This window comes from Anolis sagrei, chromosome X (genome assembly GCF_037176765.1).
Source record: "Anolis sagrei isolate rAnoSag1 chromosome X, rAnoSag1.mat, whole genome shotgun sequence".
Lineage (NCBI taxonomy): Eukaryota > Metazoa > Chordata > Lepidosauria > Squamata > Dactyloidae > Anolis > Anolis sagrei.
Genome location: NC_090034.1, coordinates 97,536,920 through 97,555,465, shown reverse-complemented (window position 1 = coordinate 97,555,465; position 18,546 = coordinate 97,536,920). Strand labels below are relative to the sequence as shown.

The 18,546-nt window shown below is 41.0% G+C and overlaps 2 protein-coding genes across 2 annotated transcripts in view; one reads left to right on the top strand and one right to left on the bottom strand.

Annotated features, from left to right (window-relative positions):
* The first annotated feature begins 5,013 nt into the window (after positions 1-5,013).
* LOC137094913 (cytochrome P450 2G1-like) lies at positions 5,014-16,742 on the top strand. The gene is made up of 9 exons (XM_067460898.1): positions 5,014-5,187; positions 6,972-7,134; positions 7,706-7,855; positions 7,980-8,140; positions 10,042-10,218; positions 11,073-11,214; positions 13,771-13,958; positions 14,082-14,223; positions 14,435-16,742. The coding sequence occupies exons 1-9, from the start codon at positions 5,017-5,019 to the stop codon at positions 14,614-14,616; spliced, it is 1,476 nt and encodes a 491-aa protein (XP_067316999.1). The 5' UTR covers positions 5,014-5,016; the 3' UTR covers positions 14,617-16,742.
* Positions 6,816-18,546, bottom strand: part of LOC137094912 (rho-related GTP-binding protein RhoU-like) — a 277,821-nt gene continuing 266,090 nt past the window's right edge. Inside the window, exon 4 of the transcript XR_010908740.1 lies at positions 6,816-6,827. The gene's annotated coding sequence lies outside the window, so the exon portion shown is untranslated. The remainder of the gene's footprint in view (positions 6,828-18,546) is intronic.

Here is an 18,546-nt window from a genome sequence, read left to right as displayed (position 1 = left end):
CCTTATTGGTTCTGTCATAAAAATTGCCAATAATGAAATAATAATTAAAAAAATGAAATTTTCACCACCAGAACTTAAGCACAAATGTAGAAGCAAAGCACCAGTGTCCCGTAGTTTTGTAAGTACTTTAGAACCATTTAGAACCATGGATTGCCCATGCCTACTGGCCAGGGATGTATGGCCTATTCCTATCGTAGATTCAGCACTTTGGATAGTTCTATTAAACCCCAGAATGGATTTACAGCCCACAGTTTTATAGTGTCTTGATGTATTGTTTATTGCTTGTTGTTTAATATTGCTTTAATTGTTTTTTAATTTGCTTTAGGTGTTGTACTGTTATGTTGTGTTTTGAGGCCTTGGCCTTTGTAAGCCGCATTGAGTCCTTCGGGAGATGCTAGCGGGGTACAAATAAAGATAATAATAATAATAATAATTATTATTATTATTATTATTATTATTAAGGGCCTTTCCACACAGATGAATAAAACCCCACATTTTCTGCTTTGAACAGGAATATCTAATAATAATAATAATAATAATAATAATAATAATAATAATACAAAGTATGGATCGTTGATGTCGCAACCCCAGGTGACAGCAGGATTGCAGAGAAACAACTGGAAAAGCTGACATGATATGAGGATATAAAAATTGAACTGCAAAGACTCTGGCACAAACCAGTGGTAATCGGCACACTGGATGCAGTGCCTAAAGACCTTGGCCTGCACTTAAACACAATCGGCGCTGACAAAATTACCATCTGCAAGCTGCAAAAGGCCACCTTACTGGGATCTGCACACATTATTTGCCAATACATCACACAATCCTAGACACTTGGGAAGTGTCCGACGTGTGATCCAATACAACAGCAAGCAGAGTGTCTGCTGTGGACTCATCTTGTTGTGTTTCAAATAATAATAACAACTTTATTTTTGTAACCCGCCTCCATCTCCCCGAAGGGACTCAGAGCAGCTTACATACAGCGCAATGTACATGGAGCAACACAATAAATAAACATACAATACCCCTCCAGTGGCACAGTGGGTTAAACCGCTGAGCTGCTGAGCTTATTGACCAAAAGGTCAGAGGTTTGAATCCAGGGAGCAGCATGAGCTTCCGCTGTCAGCCCCAGCTTCCGCTGTCGGGCACGGTTAGTCCCAGCTTCTGCTGTCAGGCCCTCTCCTTCATCCCCACCAACTGTGCTTGTAACGATGGTGGGACCGCAAGGAGGGCCTCCCCAGCAGATCTTAACACTCACGCAGGAACATGGGAGATAACTGTTTAGGGCTTTATACGTGATGACCTGCACTTTGTATTGGGACCTGAAACTTATCAGCAACAAGTGTGGACTCAGATAACCCAGTTCAAAGCAGATATTGTGTGATTTTCTGCCTTGATATTCTAAGTTACATGGGTGTGTGGAAGGGCACACAGACACTCACACTGGTTGTAGTTGTGGATGTCCTCTGTGTCACTGCAAAATAAAAAGCTGGAATTGCTGCAGCCCTGCAAGCCTGCCTCTGCTATATCTTTGTGCTTCATAATCTATCAGTAGTATTCCAAAGGGGCCCCCAAATACATTTTGCTGAATTAATTCTCAGCTTTAGAACGTGCCTGTGGATGTACAAAATGCCACTCTGTCACTGCTAGGTGACCATTTTCTCTTGTCTTTTTTGTTGAGTAGTTGTAGACTTTTTTGTTGAGGATGAGGTTTCCCATCTGGGATATTTGCCTTACCTATCATTGGACAAGTGAGGGCACTCTTCCACCGCTCTGAAAGGCTCAGTTGCTGCTTTCATTGTGTATACAGTTTCTTTCAAACTTCATCTGCTTGTTGCATAATAGACCTTTGCTCCTAGTCAGTGGGACAAAAACAATAATATGGAAAACATTTTTAAAAAAGTAAAACCTAGGAAGGCAGCCATCATAGGCTGGAAAGTCTCAATTTTGCACCATACCAGGGTAGGGTACACTATGTCTGTGTCAGGGGCCATTTCCTTGACAGCCAGAGTAGTTTAGCAAGTTGTTTAGAAGGTCTCTTCATGCGTTTTTGCAAAGAAAATGTTTTTCAAAGAAGATTAAATTGGGTTTATTTCTCTCCTGGGCCTTATTGTTTAAGATTAAATTGGGTTTATTTAAAATTAAATTGGGTTTATTTCTCTCCTGGGCCTGCTAAACCTCCTGGGCCAGTGGTTTAGCACAGCTGGTAAGTCAACAGCAATTATAAGATCTATCAACCAAAAGGTTGCAAGTTTGAAGCCCTGGGTTGGCGTAACCTGCTGTCAGTCCAGCTTACTGTTTACCTAAGCAGTTCAAAAACAGCTTTAGCTGTAATTAGAGAAATTAAGGACCGCTAAAAGTGTGGGAGGTGTTTTACAATGCCACAAAGAAAGAAGATCAGAAAATGTCCAGTGACCAAAAGGAAGGAGGAAGTCCTGATGGCTCTTTGTCATAGAGGATGGAGCAACAGCACCCCTTGTGGCTGGATTCAAGCCCAACCATCAATGCCACCAAAAAGCTGGGTATTGTGATGAAACAACAACACACCTCCTTCTGTTTTGTCTGTCTCTATATTGTCTATATAACACGGCATTTAATGTTCACTGTGTATGTGCACTGTGATTTGTCCTGTGTCCCCTTCGAGGTAAGAAGGGCAGAATATAAATAAAGTATTATTATTATTATTATTATTATTATTGTGTTGTGAAGCTAGCTATTGATCACCTTCTGCCTGCAAATGGAATTCTGTATGCTTTTGTTAATACTGAGATGGTTTTATCAATTCCTTCCTCTGAAATAGAGCCTACATCACCTGGTATTCCTTGGTAGTCTACCCTATAAGTACTGACCTGACCAGATCCATCTTAGCTTCTAAGGGCCCTACCACACAGCCATATAACCTAGAATATCAAGGTAGGAAATCCCACAACATCTGCTTTGAACTGAGTTATCTGAGTCCACACTGCCATATATCCCAGTGCAATGCAGATATTGTGGGATTTCTTGCCTTGATATTCTGGGTTATTTTTACTGTATTGTTGAAGGCTTTCATGGCTGGAATCACTGGGTTGTTGTAGGTTTTTCAGGCTGTACGGCCATGTTCTAGAAGCATTCTCGCCTGATGTTTCACCTGCATCTATGGCAGGCATCCTCAGAAACGTCAGGAGAGAATGCTTCTAGAACATGACCATACAGCCCGAAAAACCTACAACAACCCAGTATTTCTTTTACTACCATTACAGTATTTATTTATCATTTGTTGCCATCCATTTAGCTCTTCTTCTGTAATCTGAAGCGGCAGCATCCCAAATATGAAATTTATCCTCAAAAGTATTTTCATTTTTACTAATGCTTTTTTTCCAAACCAAGATAAATGAATATTTTCATAGTCATTTTTTCCAGTTTTTTAAACTACTTTCATCACTGCGACTCCTTTTACCTCTTCCATTTCTTTTAAGCCCTTTGTTATAATTAATCCCAGGTATTTTAATTTATTCTTAATACGAATTCCCATATTACTGTATTCTATATTTTCTCCTTTCTTTGTATAATTAAATAACATGATTTTATTTATTCCAATTTACTTGTAAACCCGTTGTTTTCCCAAATATCTCTAAATGATCCTTTATCCCAGGGGTCTTCAAATTAAGGCCGGAAACGGCCCTCCAAGGTCATTTACTCAGCCCTCGCTCAGGGTCAACCTAAGTCTGAAATGACTTGAAAGTACACAACAACAACAACAACAACAATCCATCTCATCAGCCAAAAGCAGGCCCATACTTTCCATTTAAATACTAATAAGTTTATATTTGTTTAAATTGTTCTTCATTTTAATTATTGTATTATTTTAAGTATTTTTTGCACTACAAATAAGATACAGGAATTCATTCATGATTTTTTCAAATTATAATCCGGCCCTTCAACAGTTTGAGAGACTGTGACCTGGACCTCTGTTTAAAAAGTTTGAGGACCCCTGCTTTATCCTATCCATATTACCTACCATATTTTCAAATCATAACAATGTATCATCTGCAAATAAGCTCACCTTCTGCTTTTCCTTTATTCCTACCCATTATAAGTTCTTATCTTTGGGAAATGTCGACAAGCTGGAATGTGTCCAGAGAAGGGTGACTAAAATGATCAAGGGTCTGGAGAACAAGCCCTATGAGGAGCAGCTTAAAGAGCTAGCCATGTTTAGCCTGAAGAAGAGAAGGCTGAGAGGAGACATGACAGCCATGTATAATATGTGAGAGGAGGTAATAGGGAAGAGGGAGCAAGCTTGTTTAGCTTGTTTGCCCTGGAGACTAGGATGCGGAACAATGGCTTCAAACTACAAGAAAGGAGATTCCATGTGAACATTAGGAAGAACTTCCTGACTGTGAGAGCTGTTCAGCAGTGGAACTCTCTGTCCCAGAGTGTGGTGGAGGCTCCTTCTTTGAAGGCTTTTAAACAGAGACTGGATGGACTTCTGTCAGGGGTGCTGTGAATGCAATTTTCCTGTTTCTTGGCAGGGGGCTGGACTGGATGGCCCATGAGGTCTCTTCCAATTCTATGATTCTATGATTCTAATGGCATTTGCAAATAATTCTATCACTATAGCAAACAAAAAAGCAGATATTGTGGGATTTTCTGCCTTGATATTCTGAGTTATATGGCTGTGTGGAAAGGCCTTGTATTTGCATCAGTTCTGTGTGTGTGTGAGAGAGAGAGAGAGACTGTGCCTTCAAGTCTCCTGTTGACTTATGGTGACCTCACAAATTCCATAGGGTTTTCTATTAGCTTTCAAAATCAGACAGGACCTTTTAGGTGTTTAGACCTGAGGCAGAAAAAAATCTCTTTGACTCTGCAACATTCATTTTCAACACAGAGTCAAGTGTATTCCGGTCAGCCTAAGGGTGAAGATATCAAAAAACTAGTTTTTCTTCTACACAAGAGGTCAAGCAGACTGGTTTTGGTTGTAGGAGCTCCATGTGTGCGCCAAGACAGGCATCCAGTTGAACTCCCAGACTATTCAGCATGGAGCTTGGATGGGTGCTGAGCATCTTGTTGGGCATTTTCCTGGTCCTTGTCTCTGCATGGAAGTGGAGGTACAAGGAGGGGAGGTTTCCACCTGGGCCAGTGCCCCTGCCTTTCTTTGGCAACTTACTACAACTGAACCCCAAGGATCTTCCCAAGTCGTTCATAGCGGTGAGTTGTATCATTTCTGCTGAGAAAAAGTGGGATTGGAGAATCTGCATGTTTAGTTTTTGAGAGTTCCCATTCTTCAGTTTACTTCTTGATATGGCTTCACTATTAGAACACTATGAGAAAACCCAAGAGCACATCTAGTCCAGTGTCCAATGGTTAATTGGATTCCTCTGGGAAGTCCACAGCTTCGGTTGAAGTCTATTCTTTTCTCCCTCTAGCCTTATTTGCTCTACAGAAGCCCTAAAAACTTACGTGTGGATCGGAATTTTTCTTTGCTTATCCTGGATTCTCAACCTGTTACTGGAGAACCCCATGTGATATTATTATTAAGGAGATGGATAGGCTGTCTCAGGTGGTGTAGCTACAAGAGGCAAAATGAGGATCTTGCCCCCGCCCTGTAAGAATCTTATTCTCTCAGCTAATTTTTTCCTTCAGTCATCAGAAAGAATTGCAGCATTTTAAAACTTTGTCCAATCTTTTAAACATACAGTTTGGGTACCCAAGGAGCCCTCCGTGATGCAGTGGGTTAAAGCACTGAGCTGCTGAACTTGGGGTTGTTTTTTTTGTAATTTTTATTGCATTTATATTCATTTCATTACAAAAAAAAATCTCTATAATTCATATAATTACTTCTTCTCCTTTCCCCAGTTGTACTATCCCTTGTGCTCCCCATCTCCAGAGTTCTTTTCTTTATGCTCCCACCAGAGCCTCGTTTCTTCTGGTCAGGGTTGGTTTCTTTCCTTGATGTTTTCCCCAATAAATATTTTCCATATATTTTCAAAATCATTATCCTTCCTTAGGCCTTTTTTAACCTTTAGATTGCATGTTAATTTATCATTTATTGCTAATTTCCAAATTTCCTTGTACCATTCTTCTATCTTAATTTCCACCTCTCCTTTCCAATATTTTACTATTAGTAGCCTTGCAGCCATTAACAACATCATTATCAGATCCTTTTCATTTTCCTTCCATTCATATGTATTATAAATAGAAATAGAAAATAATAGAAAATAAATTTTCTTCATAATACTTTCTATTTCTACTATAACTTTCCCCCAGAACCTATGTGCATATTTGCATTGCCACCACATGTGGATATATGTACCCCTTTCTTGGCAACCCCTCCAACATTTTTCTGAACAACCCTTATCCACATTGTGTATCTTTGTTGGTGTCAGGTACAATTTCCATACCATCTTGTAGTAATTTTCTTTTATCCTATTAATAAATTCTTGAGTTGTCTTGCTCTCCATAATTTTTCCCAATTCCTTTCTCCTGTTTTTATTCCCAATTCTTCCTCCCATAGTGACCTTGAGCTACTGAAGTTGCTGACCGAAAGGTCACAGATTCGAATCCGGGGAGCAGCGTGAGCTCCCGCTGTCAGCCCCAGCTTCTGTCAACCTAGCAGTTTGAAAACATGCAATTTGAGTAGATCAATAGGTACCATTCCAGCAGAAAGGTAACGGCGCTCCATGCAGTCATGCCAGCCACATGACCTTGGAGGTGTCTACAAACAACGCTGGCTCTTCGGCTTAGAAATGGAGATGAGCACCAACCCTCAGAGTCGGACATGACTGGACTTAATATCAGGGGAAAACCTTTACCTTTACCTTTACCTTTACCTTTATCTTTACCTTTGCCTTTGCCTTTGCCTTGGGTACACCTCTGGTTTCTCCATCCACTTAGTCTGTGTTGTTATCACTGTGTGCAATTTATATAAAATTCTGCTTATTTCTCACCCACCTCACATTTATCATTTTTCTGGTATTGTCCATCTCCTGCAGCTGAAGGACAAATATGGCCCAATATTCACATTGTACCTGGGTCCCCGCCGAGTTGTGGTTCTTTGTGGACATGAGGTACTGAAGGAAGCTCTGGTGGACCATGGTGACCAGTTCTGTGGGAGGGGAGAGGTGGCAATCTTAGACCAGACCTTCAAAGGTTCAGGTGAGTCAACTGGATCTCTTGTGACTTCCTAAAAAAGGCCAAGACCCTTCATTGTCAGGCTATGGGCCCCTGTCACACTCCAGGTCTCATTGTTGTGCTGTGATAGTACCCTTCCCATAGGGCAAAATGAGGGAGAGGGAATGTCAGATAAGGATCCGGTTGTGTTTCCAGAGCTGTATGAGAAATAAGAACATCTTCTACCCAAATCTTCTCAGATCTTCTGGACATCTAATGGATGAAATCATTAGACTGCCATTGACTTTCCATTACTACAACTATCATCATTTCCATCATCATTTGTTTTTAAAGGGCCATCCCTGTAGGTGGTGTTGTATGCCAGCAATGGAGTGGCTGAGGAATGCTATCACAATAAATCCTTAGGGGATTTCACATGTTAATAAGGGAGGAAGATGCAGTGGCTCAACAACAATTGGGACTAAAATTTATGGGACTCAGTGGGAGGGACCCTATCCCACCTCCATCAACACTGCTTTACTATTCTATCTGGGGAGGTTCTTGCCTCGCAGGGAGGACCGTAGCCTTAAAAAAGTGTCAATATCTCTGCCTCCAGGAATGACTTTCTCCAATGGGGAGTCCTGGAAGAAGCTCCGTCACTTCTCTCTCATCACATTGAAGAATTTGGGGATGGGGAAGTGCTCCATTGAAGAGCGGATCCAGGAAGAAGCACAGTACCTGCTGGAGAAATTAAGAAAAACCCAAAGTTGGTATTAAACTTGTCTGGCTTTTCCCATTCACTTGAGAAAATAATATTGGTGGCTTTCTAGCCAGGATCTGGCCAGCAAAGGTGACAGCCAGTGATGGCTCTCTCTTTTGTGCTTTTTTAGGTCTGCCCTTTGACCCCACCTTCCTTCTCAGCTGCACAACTTCCAACATTGCTTGCTCCATTGTCTTTGGCAGACGTTTTGAGTATGAAGACAAGACCTTTCTCTCCATGTTGAGGACGATGAACAAAATCTATTATGAGATGAGCACCCCCTGGGCACAGGTAAAAAGGCACACCTTAAAGAAGGAATCACTCCTTTGAAATACTGGAGCAAGGTGTCCCACAATGAAAAGCTCTGCTTCTACAGAGGACGATAAACAAAATATCTTTTCTCATACATGACGAGAAAAGTTATGGCAACATATTGAGAACATGTCTCAACAAAATGGTCACTGTGACTCAACAAAAAGGTGCTGTTTTCAGTCCCATTTTTGGCTGCCCCCTGTTCCAAAATCAATTCCCAAAATCAAAAGGAGGGTACTGTTTTCAGTCCAGTAGGATTCGGTCCATTGGTAACAATGGAGAAATTTTAGAGTTTTTTTCTCCATCATTTTAGGCCTATCAGGATGAAACTTGTGTCAGTTGTAGGACACATTTACGATTGCAAGCCTGTCAAGATCTGGCCACGGTGGTCCACGCTCTGGTTACATCCCGTATAGACTATTGCAACGCTCTCTACGTGGGGTTGCCTTTGAAGACTGCCCGGAAGCTACAACTAGTTCAACGAGCGGCAGCCAGACTACTAACAGGAGCGGGGTACAGGGAGCATACTACTCCTCTGTTACATCAGCTCCACTGGCTGCCAGTCAGTTTCCGAGCACAATTCAAAGTGCTGGTCCTGACCTATAAAGCCCTAAACGGCTCCGGCCCAATTTACCTGTCCGAACAGATTCTCCCCTATGAACCATCAAGGTTATTAAGATCTTCTGGAGGGGCCCTGCTCTCGGTCCCACCACCCTCGCAATCGCGTCTGGTGGGGACGAGGGACAGGGCCTTCTCGGTGGTGGCCCCTCGGCTCTGGAACTGTCTCCCACTGGAGATTAGAACTGCCCCTTCTCTCCTGACTTTTAGAAAGCTGGTGAAAACTTGGCTCTGGAATTTAGCATCCGATGAGTGAGTCAATAACTCTTGACCACACGGACAGATAGTGATGAATTGTGATTTCATTCTGATGACTTGGCCTTATGTAATTATATGATTGTATTTTAATGTATTTTATGTATACATAATAAATAAGTAAGTTTCAGAACGTTTCCCCAATCCATTGATTTTTGGGAATCTTTTTGAAGTTTTTACCATAACATTTTTAAAAACACACACAAAGGGAGGGGGGTCTGGGAATTGAAGTCCCAACCTGAGCACACCACGAGAGGTGAGGAGAATGGACACAGTCAACCAGGCCTCTGATTGGCTGAGAAAGAAATGTGAGAAACACACAGAAAGAGAAACCTCAACTTCCATCATGCCCCGAGAGGAAGCGCAAAGGCTACTTCAATGCCTGCACCACACAAAGTGCTGCTGGGAAAGTGAGTTCCTGGCAGGGCCTTCTCTCACTCACTTTATTTGCCTCAGGTCAGCACTCTGCCCAAGGAGATCCGATAGGCTCCCACTCTCTCTGTTTTCCACAAGGAATTAAAAACTTGACTGTTCCGTTGTGCCTTTGATTAGGCAGTTCACCACAGAATTTCCTGACCTATCCAGCTCCTGCACTTTTACATGGTCCCTTTCTGGCACTTCTAACACTTTAATAGTCTAAGGACATTAGCCTCCTAGCCCAGCCTTCCGATCGTCGCACTTTCCCTGGCACTACATAGTATTCATTGCACTTGGTGATTATGAACCAAACCCAGCACTTTTTGCTCAGCTATGATATTGCTTTTAATTGTTTTTATAATGTTGTCTGTTTTTATGTTTATTGATGCTTGATACTGATTGTTCTTTGATGCTTATTTTAACCTGTTTTGTTGGGCATGTCCCTTTGTAAGCCGCCTTGAGTCCCTTCAGGAAAATGGAGGCAGGGTATAAAAATAAAGTTATTATTTTTATTTTTTATTTTTATTATCATCATCATTTTTATGCTGTTAATGGATGATAAAAGCAGTAACTGTTGTTCTTCATTCTAGCTGTATGATATGTATTCTGGCATCATGCAATACTTGCCTGGAGGACACAAGCGTATCTACAACCTCTTGGAGGAGCTGAACACCTTCATTGCTGAGAGAATCAAAGTCAATCAAGAGACCTTAGATCCCAAGAACCCAAGAGATTTTATTGATTACTTCCTTATTGAGATGGAGAAGGTATTTTCTGACACTGAAGGAAATAAGATGTAACGTTAAAGTGGAAGTTAACTAGGGCCTGTCCAGACAGTACCTTTATTTCAGTATCTACGACAATAAAGGAGGGGCTGTCCAGACAATGTTCTGGACAGTCCCAAATTAATTTGCTACAAACCAGGAAAACCCTGGTTTGTAGTGAATTAATTAGTGTATTTATTCTGCACCTTCTTGGAAGGTGCAGGATAAACCCACTATTTCCGGTGTCTGGACTACAGTCCAGACACCATTCCCACAGTTTACTGGCTGAATAAGCCTGTAATGGAGGTTTTTATTGCTTACTTCTCTAAGGGGTCTGGGGGCTTTGGGGGAGGGAGGTAGGCAGGCATGTAGGCAGGGGGGGCTTGAAGGGCTTCAGCCCCCCCCCCCCTGAAATTCTCATGGTGGTTCGTGAAAAGGCCTACTGATGCATTATTTAAACTGTTATGTTTATTCATATCATGATCTGATCACTATACTCAATATATCCCATATGCATGGGGGTATTGGGGTAATAATACAAAAGGTTTGCTAGGCTAGACCCTCTTTCACTCAGACTCAGCCCCCCCCCTTCCCAAAACTCACCCCCCCCCCCCCGAACCCTCCCTAAAAAAAATTCACACACACACACACACACACACCCAAAACGAAATCCTGGCTACGGGCCTGGAGGTAGGGCCTCCAGACGTTCTCCCGAGCTAGTCTCGGGAGAACGTCTGGACACTCACCCCAGAAAGCACGCGCATTTTTAACACGCAGTGTGGATGGGCCCCCAGAAAAAATATCTTCTGCCATCTATTTGCTAATTGAACATAAGTTCTTTCTTTATTCCCTTGAAGGAAAAGGGAAACTCTTCCACTGACTTCACAATGAGTAACTTGATCCTCATAACTCTCAACTTGTTCATTGCTGGGACAGAGACTGTCAGCTCTACCCTGAGATATGGATTCCTCTTGATGATGAAATACCCAGAAGTAGAAGGTATGAAAGTGGGCAAATTCAAGGGCAATACACATTTTAACCCAAATCAAACCCTGCCTGCATTTTGATGTTGCAATAATAGTTTAGCATGTATAGAAATAGCTAATGGCAAATAACAACAGTATAAAATTTATTTATTTATTTTTAGTATTTGTAGTATTTATTTACCGTATTTATTTTCTGCCCTTCTCACCCCACAGGGGACTCAGGGTGGATTACAGTGCACAAATACCTGGCAAGCATTCAATGCCATAGACACACAACATATATAGACAAACACATAGGCAATTTAAGCCTATGAGGGTATGATTGAATTTTGGCCACCGGGGGATTTGTCGTTTCACGGTCCACTTCCTCATTCTTTTGCCTGCTTCTGGAGATTTTTTTAATGGCATCATAAATTGGTTAAATTAGCCTCCCCACATAAGCGGTGCCTAAATTTCCTACTTGACAGCTGCAACTGTCTTTCACGTTGCAAAGGTCAACAGCAAGCTAGACAAATGGTCAGGAGCTTACACCAACCCGGGGTGGCTTCAAACTTATGACCGTTCGGTCAGTGGTGATTTAATGCAGCTGACTTCTAGTCAACTGTGCCACAGTTAGTGCATTCTTTCCAGCAACTCACACATGAAAGTTACCAGGATCTCTTCCTTCATCATGTCACCCTGAATATACAATATTGCTTGTCCTCGGAAAACAATGGAGGGTTGATATTCAATATATTCTTATACAAATTATCCTCAACCTTTCCAGGTTTTATTTTTGTGCATTTGATTACTCATGGGCTTGCATATCATGTTTTCTCTAGATTCTTTTGTTTTTCTCTATGGTCAAGTTTTGGAAGAAGGTGGCTATAGAAGTGGGCTGCAGGATCTAGACATTTCTATAGGAGAGGTGTTGTGCAGCCCTAACCCAAGTAATTGTTTCATATTATATCTCTATCCACACTCATATATTGCACCCATACATATATTATAATATACTAGCTGTCCCCTGCCACGCGTTGCTGTGGCCCAGTCTGGTGATCTGAAAAATAAAGTAAAGAGAAAGTGTTGGTTTCTAATATATTTAATTTCTTTATGCTTGTGTTGATGTAGAGATTGTCCGGTTGGCCTACTCTGGAACATGCAACATATAATTGACCTTGTTTAGGGGTCCCTTTTACATCTATCATTGTGTGTGTGTGTGTGTGAATATTTATCTATCTATATCTATGGCTGGATGGCTTTGTCAGGAGAGCTTTGAGTACGTTTTCTTGCCCTGGTGAAGGGAGTTGGACTGGGTGGCCTTAAGTATTTTCTGATGGTCATGGGGGGTTCTGTGTGAGAAGTTTGTCCCAATTCTGTCATTGGTGGGGTTCAGAATGCTCTTTGATTGTAGGTGAACTATAAATCCCAGTAACTACAACTCCCAAATGTCAAGGTCTATTTCCCTTAAACTCCACCTGTGTTTATATTTGGGCATATTGAGTATTCCTGTCAAGTTTCATCCAGATCCATCATTGTTTGAGTCCACAGTGATCTCTGGATGTAGGTGAACTACAACTCCAAAACCCAAGGTCAATGCCCACCAAACCCTTCTAGTGTTTTCTGTTGGTCAGGGGAGTCCTGTGTGTCCAGTTTGGTTCAATTCCATCATTGGTGGAGTTCAAAATGCTCTTTGATTATAGGTGAACTATAAATCCTAGTAACTACAACTCCCAAATGACAAAATCATAATGTTTTGAGTGATGGTCACTCCTTGTGTGCTGAGACATTTTGTTGCCAAATTTGGTGTGATTTTGTTCATTGGTTCTTTTGTTTTTAAGGTACTCATTATGCACAGAGCATTTATATAGGTATAGATATTGTAAAGCATATATATTATAAGCATAAACAGAAGTACTATATCTGTACTGTATTATAAGCATGATACTGTACACTCCTGTAGCAGAGATACACTGCCCACAACCATACGGCGACTCAAGGCAGGTTTTTCAAGATGCACCACAAATGACTGAATATAGACTGAATTGAAAAAATGATGCTGAATTTTACAGTGTCAGTTGAGAGGCAAACATGGTTCCATCTGAATGTGAGGAAAAACTTCCTGACTGTGAGAGCCGTTCAACAGTGGAACTCTCTGCCCTGGAGTGTGGTGGAGGCTCCTTCTTTGGAAGCTTTTAAACAGAGGCTGGATGGCCATCTGTCAGGGTTGCTTTGAATGCAATATTCTGGCTTCTTGGCAGGGGGTTGGACTGGATGGCCCATCAGGTCTCTTCCAACTCTGTGATTTTATGATTCTATGAAAAACAACCAATGGAACAGGTTCTTTTGGTTGTCTAGCAGGTTGTTGAAAAGGCAGACAATGGCTGTATAATGCAGTTTTCTGGGTTCCAATGAATGCGAAAAAAAGTACAGGTATCCGATCTTGAGTTTGAGTCTCAAACACCTGGAGAACCATAAGTTTTGCAGGCCAGTCCTAAAGCAAACTTCCAATATAACACCCTTCTCTGGCTTGTATATCATCTATTCCACTGATTGTTCTCCTGGACATATTTTCTCAACATCTTCACAGAGAAAGTCCACCAAGAAATTGATCGTGTTGTCGGTCGCAACCGCGTCCCTGCTGTCAAAGACAGGATGAACATGCCCTACACAAATGCTGTCATTCATGAGATCCAAAGGCTGGTAGATATCCTCCCTGTAGCATTGCCTCGCAAGGTGACTGAAGACACAGAGTTACGGGGCTACCTCCTTCCCAAGGTAGACTCAAGTGGTTTGTATGCAGTGGGAGGGAGAAAATGGGGATACATCTGTGAGATCTTCATCACTTTCATCCATCACTCCATCATGGACAATTCACTTCTCTGTCTTCTGTTTTTCCAGGACACCAATATCATTACCTTTCTTGGCTCTGCTTTGCATGACCCCAAATACTTCAGTGACCCTGAGATATTTAACCCTCAGCACTTTCTGGATGAAGAGGGACACTTTAAGAAGAATGATGCCTTTGTGCCATTCTCCTCCGGTAGGATTCTTTGCCATGTTCTATTTGCTTTTTGTTCCTCAACAGTTTGGCTCTGAAGTCTGATTGCAAACATTTTTCAAATTCAGAAGTTTAATGGGAGGTCCTTCTTTTTGCATGACCCATAAATGCTGATGCCTTCCCATTCATCCTGCATAACAGCCATTTTCCTGACCTGGTGGCCTTTGTCTGACTTTTCTTCTTCTGTCCCCAGGAAAACGTGTCTGTGTAGCAGAATCCATGGCCCGCATGGAGCTCTTCTTGTATTTCACTACCATCCTGCAAAACTTCTTTGTGAAATCGTCTCTGGACCCAAAGGACATTGACATCTCTCCGCAACTCAGCGGCTTCTCAAAAATTCCTCCTGTCTACCAGTTGTGTTTGGTGCCGCGCTGATATTTATTTATTTATTTACTGCCATTTTCCATCTTGAGGTTTATGGCAGGAAAGGTCTTTCAACAACGTTGGTAGTAACCTATCCCCTGGCCATTTTTCTTGAGAACTATTCACAACCAGTGTTTTCGCATTGTTTTAAGCATTACAAAACCTTCTGGGTTGTGCCTTATCTCCCTCTACTGCAGGCTATGCACTGTAGTAAATGGAACTGCGGTTTCAATTGTCCTGCTAAACATGGCTCAATTGGATAGTTCTCATGATCTATCCTTTTAGTATTGTAGAGTCCTATTATTTAGAGGTTTTTAAATAGAGGATGAATGGCCATTAGTCTAGACTGGTTAGATCAGTGTTTCTCAACCTTCCTAATGTTCAATGTATTGTCGAAGGCTTTCATGGCTGGAATCACTCAGTTCTTGTGGGTTTTTTCGGGCTATATGGCCATGTTCTAGAGGTGACCTCTTAATACAGTGTTGCGACCTCTTAATACAGTTCCTCATGTTGTGGTGACCCCCATTATAAAATTATTTTCGTTGCTACTTCATAACTGTAATTTTGCCACTGTTATGAATCTTCATATAAATATCTAATATGCAGGATGTATTTTCATTCACTGAACCAAATTTGGCACAAATACCCGATATGCCCAAATTTGAATATTAGTGGAGTTGGGGGGATTGATTTTGTCATTTGGGAGTTGTAGTTGCTGAGATGTATAGTTCACATACAATCAAAGAGCACTCTGAACTCCATCAATGATGGAATTGAACCAAACTTGGCACACAGAAGTCCCATGACCAGCAAGGGTTTGGTGGGCATTGACCTTGAGTTTTGGAGTTGTAGTTCACCTACATCTAGGGACTGTGGATTCAAACCATTATGGATCAAACTTGACATGGATACTCAATATGCCCAAATGTGGACACTGGTGGAGTTTGGGGAAAATGAACCTTGCTATCTGCTGTATACTGTGGGTCCTTCCACACAGCCATATAACCCAGAACATCAAGGCAGACAATCCACAACATCTACTTTGAACTTGGTTATCTGAGGGCCATTCCACACAGCCCTATATCCCAGAATACCAAGGCAGAAAATCCCACAATATCTGCTTTGAACTGTGTTATCTGAGTCCACACTCAGATAATGTGGGATTTTCTGCCTTGATATTCTGAGATATAGGGCTGTGTAGAAGGGCCCTAAGTCCACACTTCCATACTCAATATGCCCACATGTGAACACTGGTGGAATTTGGGGAAAATAAACTTTGACATTTGGGAGTAGTAGTTGCTGGAATTTATAGTTTATGTATAATCAAAGAGCATTCCGAACCCCACTAACAATAGAATTGGGCCAAACTTCCTACACAGGACCCCCATGATGAACAGAAAATACTGGAAGGGTTTGGTGGGCATTGACCTTGAGTTTTGGAGTTGTAGTTCACCTACATCCAGAGAGGAGGAAGAGGGCTTTTGATGGGAGGATTTGCTATCTGTTTCCAAAAAGGAAGAGAAGGACAGGTGGAGAGATCTTCAGCTTTCTCTGCCAAAGGGATTCTTAAGACCATCAGAAATATATGTTCTCTTATGCTCTTTGGCGACCCCTCTGAAACCCCCTCATGACCGCCTCAGGGGTCCCAAACCCCAGGTTGAGAAACACTGGGTTAGATTGCGTCTTCCTGCACTGCAGTTTGTGCTGCATCAATTGGGATCTTTTCCAGCTCTACAATTCCCTGATTCTAATTCTTCAGGTGATCTTTTCCCAAAATAATCTGGAAAATGGCCTGGTTGGTTTTGCTGTTCAAAGCAGCAACTCACATTAGAACCAATGACTGTCTCTCGTGTCTACTGAAAGACAGTTTAGATACAAATGTGGGCAAAACCTTTTAAATACTGAATGAACATACATTTATAGCAAATTTAAGAATGGAGCACAAATGGGAAGGAATAATAAACAGAATTTACTTTCAGACACCTACTTTATCTAGAATTTTGATAATTGATCAGATACTTCTCAATCAATACCAAAGTCATTGTAACCATTTCAGAAAAAACAGGGTGAAAAATGTTGACTCCAAGAAAGATTATACTTTATATGATTGTTTGAGTGATGGTGTGGAATAAACCATATGTTATCACAACGGACGGAAAAAATGTGACGACTGGACCCTTATTGTAATGGCCGTCAAGCCAAGCTGAACAAACCAGATAGGCCGAAGGGAACCAACCACTCCGCATCTATACACAAGCCTATTAGAAATGTTAACAGTATTTAGGATGTCCCAGTGTTTATTTTTTTTTTAAATGATTTTTATTAAGTTTTTCACAATCCACACAAGGAAAGAGGGGGAACAAAAAACAAGAAGATAGATCAGTAGGAAAAGGATAGGTACACACAGAAAAAAAAACAAAAAAACCCAACATATCTAACTAACATCTAATACATACAAACTAACTACTCAAACTAGTCTAAAATGACTTCCACTCCAACCTCAGGATCTTTTCAAAATATTTCTTCACCTTAATTATCTATTCTTATCCCATTGTTTTTTCAGCTTTCTTCTCATAGTCATATATCAGGGACCAATCTGTCCTCCTCAAAACTCTTCCTTCATTTCTTCTCAACAAAAAAGTTAGTTCGTCCATGTCTCTTATTTCTTTAATTTTCTTCCACCAGTCTTCAATACTCGGGACCTCACCATTCTTCCAATATTTGGCAAAAACCATCCTAGCCGCCGTTGTGCAGTAAGTAAATAATTTATCTTCTTTCTCGTCCAATTTACAATCATCATCTGTAAATCCCAGAAGGTAATATTCCGGTTTCTTCTTAAAACTTTTCTTTAATATTTTTTGTAATTCCTCATGGATAATAGACCAGAACTTTGTTGTTTCTTTACACGTCCACCACATGTGGTAGAAAGTGCCTACTTGCTCACTACATTTCCAGCACTTATCTGATATATTTTGATACATATGACTCAGTCTACTCGGAGTTAAATACCACCTATAAAACATTTTATACCAATTTTCTTTTAAATCCATAGCATATGTATATTTCAATTTTTTATTCCATATCCTTTCCCATTCCCCAAAGTGGATGGGCCTTCTTATATTTTCTGCCCATTTAATCATAGAGGTTTTCACTTGTTCTGTTTCTGTCATCCACTGGAGCAATTTATTATATAATATTGTAACCGTTTTCCTTTGTGTTTTTAGTATTCTATCCCATGTATTCTCATTCCAATCGAAGCCTATTTTTTGGTCTTGTTTAAAATAATCTTTAATTTGTAGGTAATTTAACCAAGTTATATTGCTAAATAAAGTCTTTAATTGCTCAAATGGTTTCATGTCTGTTGTTCCCTTCACCAATATATCCTTGTATCTTGGCCATGTCCTCCATCCTAGTAGTCTTCTTTGATGCGCCTCCATTGCTGAGATCCATAATGGTGTTGTCTTATAAAAAAGAGCTTTATACCTCATCCATGTCCGTAGTAGGGAGGCTCGCACGAAATGGTTACCGAAATTTTTCTCCTTCACCTCTCTATTATACCATATATACGCGTGCCATCCCACTCTTAAGTCATAACCTTCTAAGTTTAGGCACTTCTCTTTGTCTAAGGTCATCCAATCCCTGATCCAGGACAGTGCGCAGGCCTCATGATAAGTCTTCAGATCGGGAAATCCCAATCCTCCTCTTGTTTTCTTATCTATTAAGTTCACATAATTGATTCTTGGTCTTTTTCCTTTCCAAACAAATTTCATTAAGTCTTTCTTCCACTGTTTGAACAGCGTTTGACTTCTTATTATCGGTATATTCTGGAACAAAAACATAAATTTTGGTAATACATTCATTTTTATCAAGGATATTCTGCCCAGAAGAGATAGTTTCAGCCGGTCCCAGTTCTGCAAATCCTTTTGGACCTTCTTCCAAACT

Excerpts from the sequence above, each read along its gene's own strand:
- LOC137094913 (XM_067460898.1), top strand. The coding sequence starts at position 5,017 with ATGGAGCTTGGATGGGTGCTGAGCATCTTGTTGGGCATTTTCCTGGTC. Across the intron at positions 7,856-7,979 it reads GAAATTAAGAAAAACCCAAA|GTCTGCCCTTTGACCCCACC; the intron begins GTTGGTATTAAA and ends GTGCTTTTTTAG. Across the intron at positions 11,215-13,770 it reads GAAATACCCAGAAGTAGAAG|AGAAAGTCCACCAAGAAATT; the intron begins GTATGAAAGTGG and ends ACATCTTCACAG.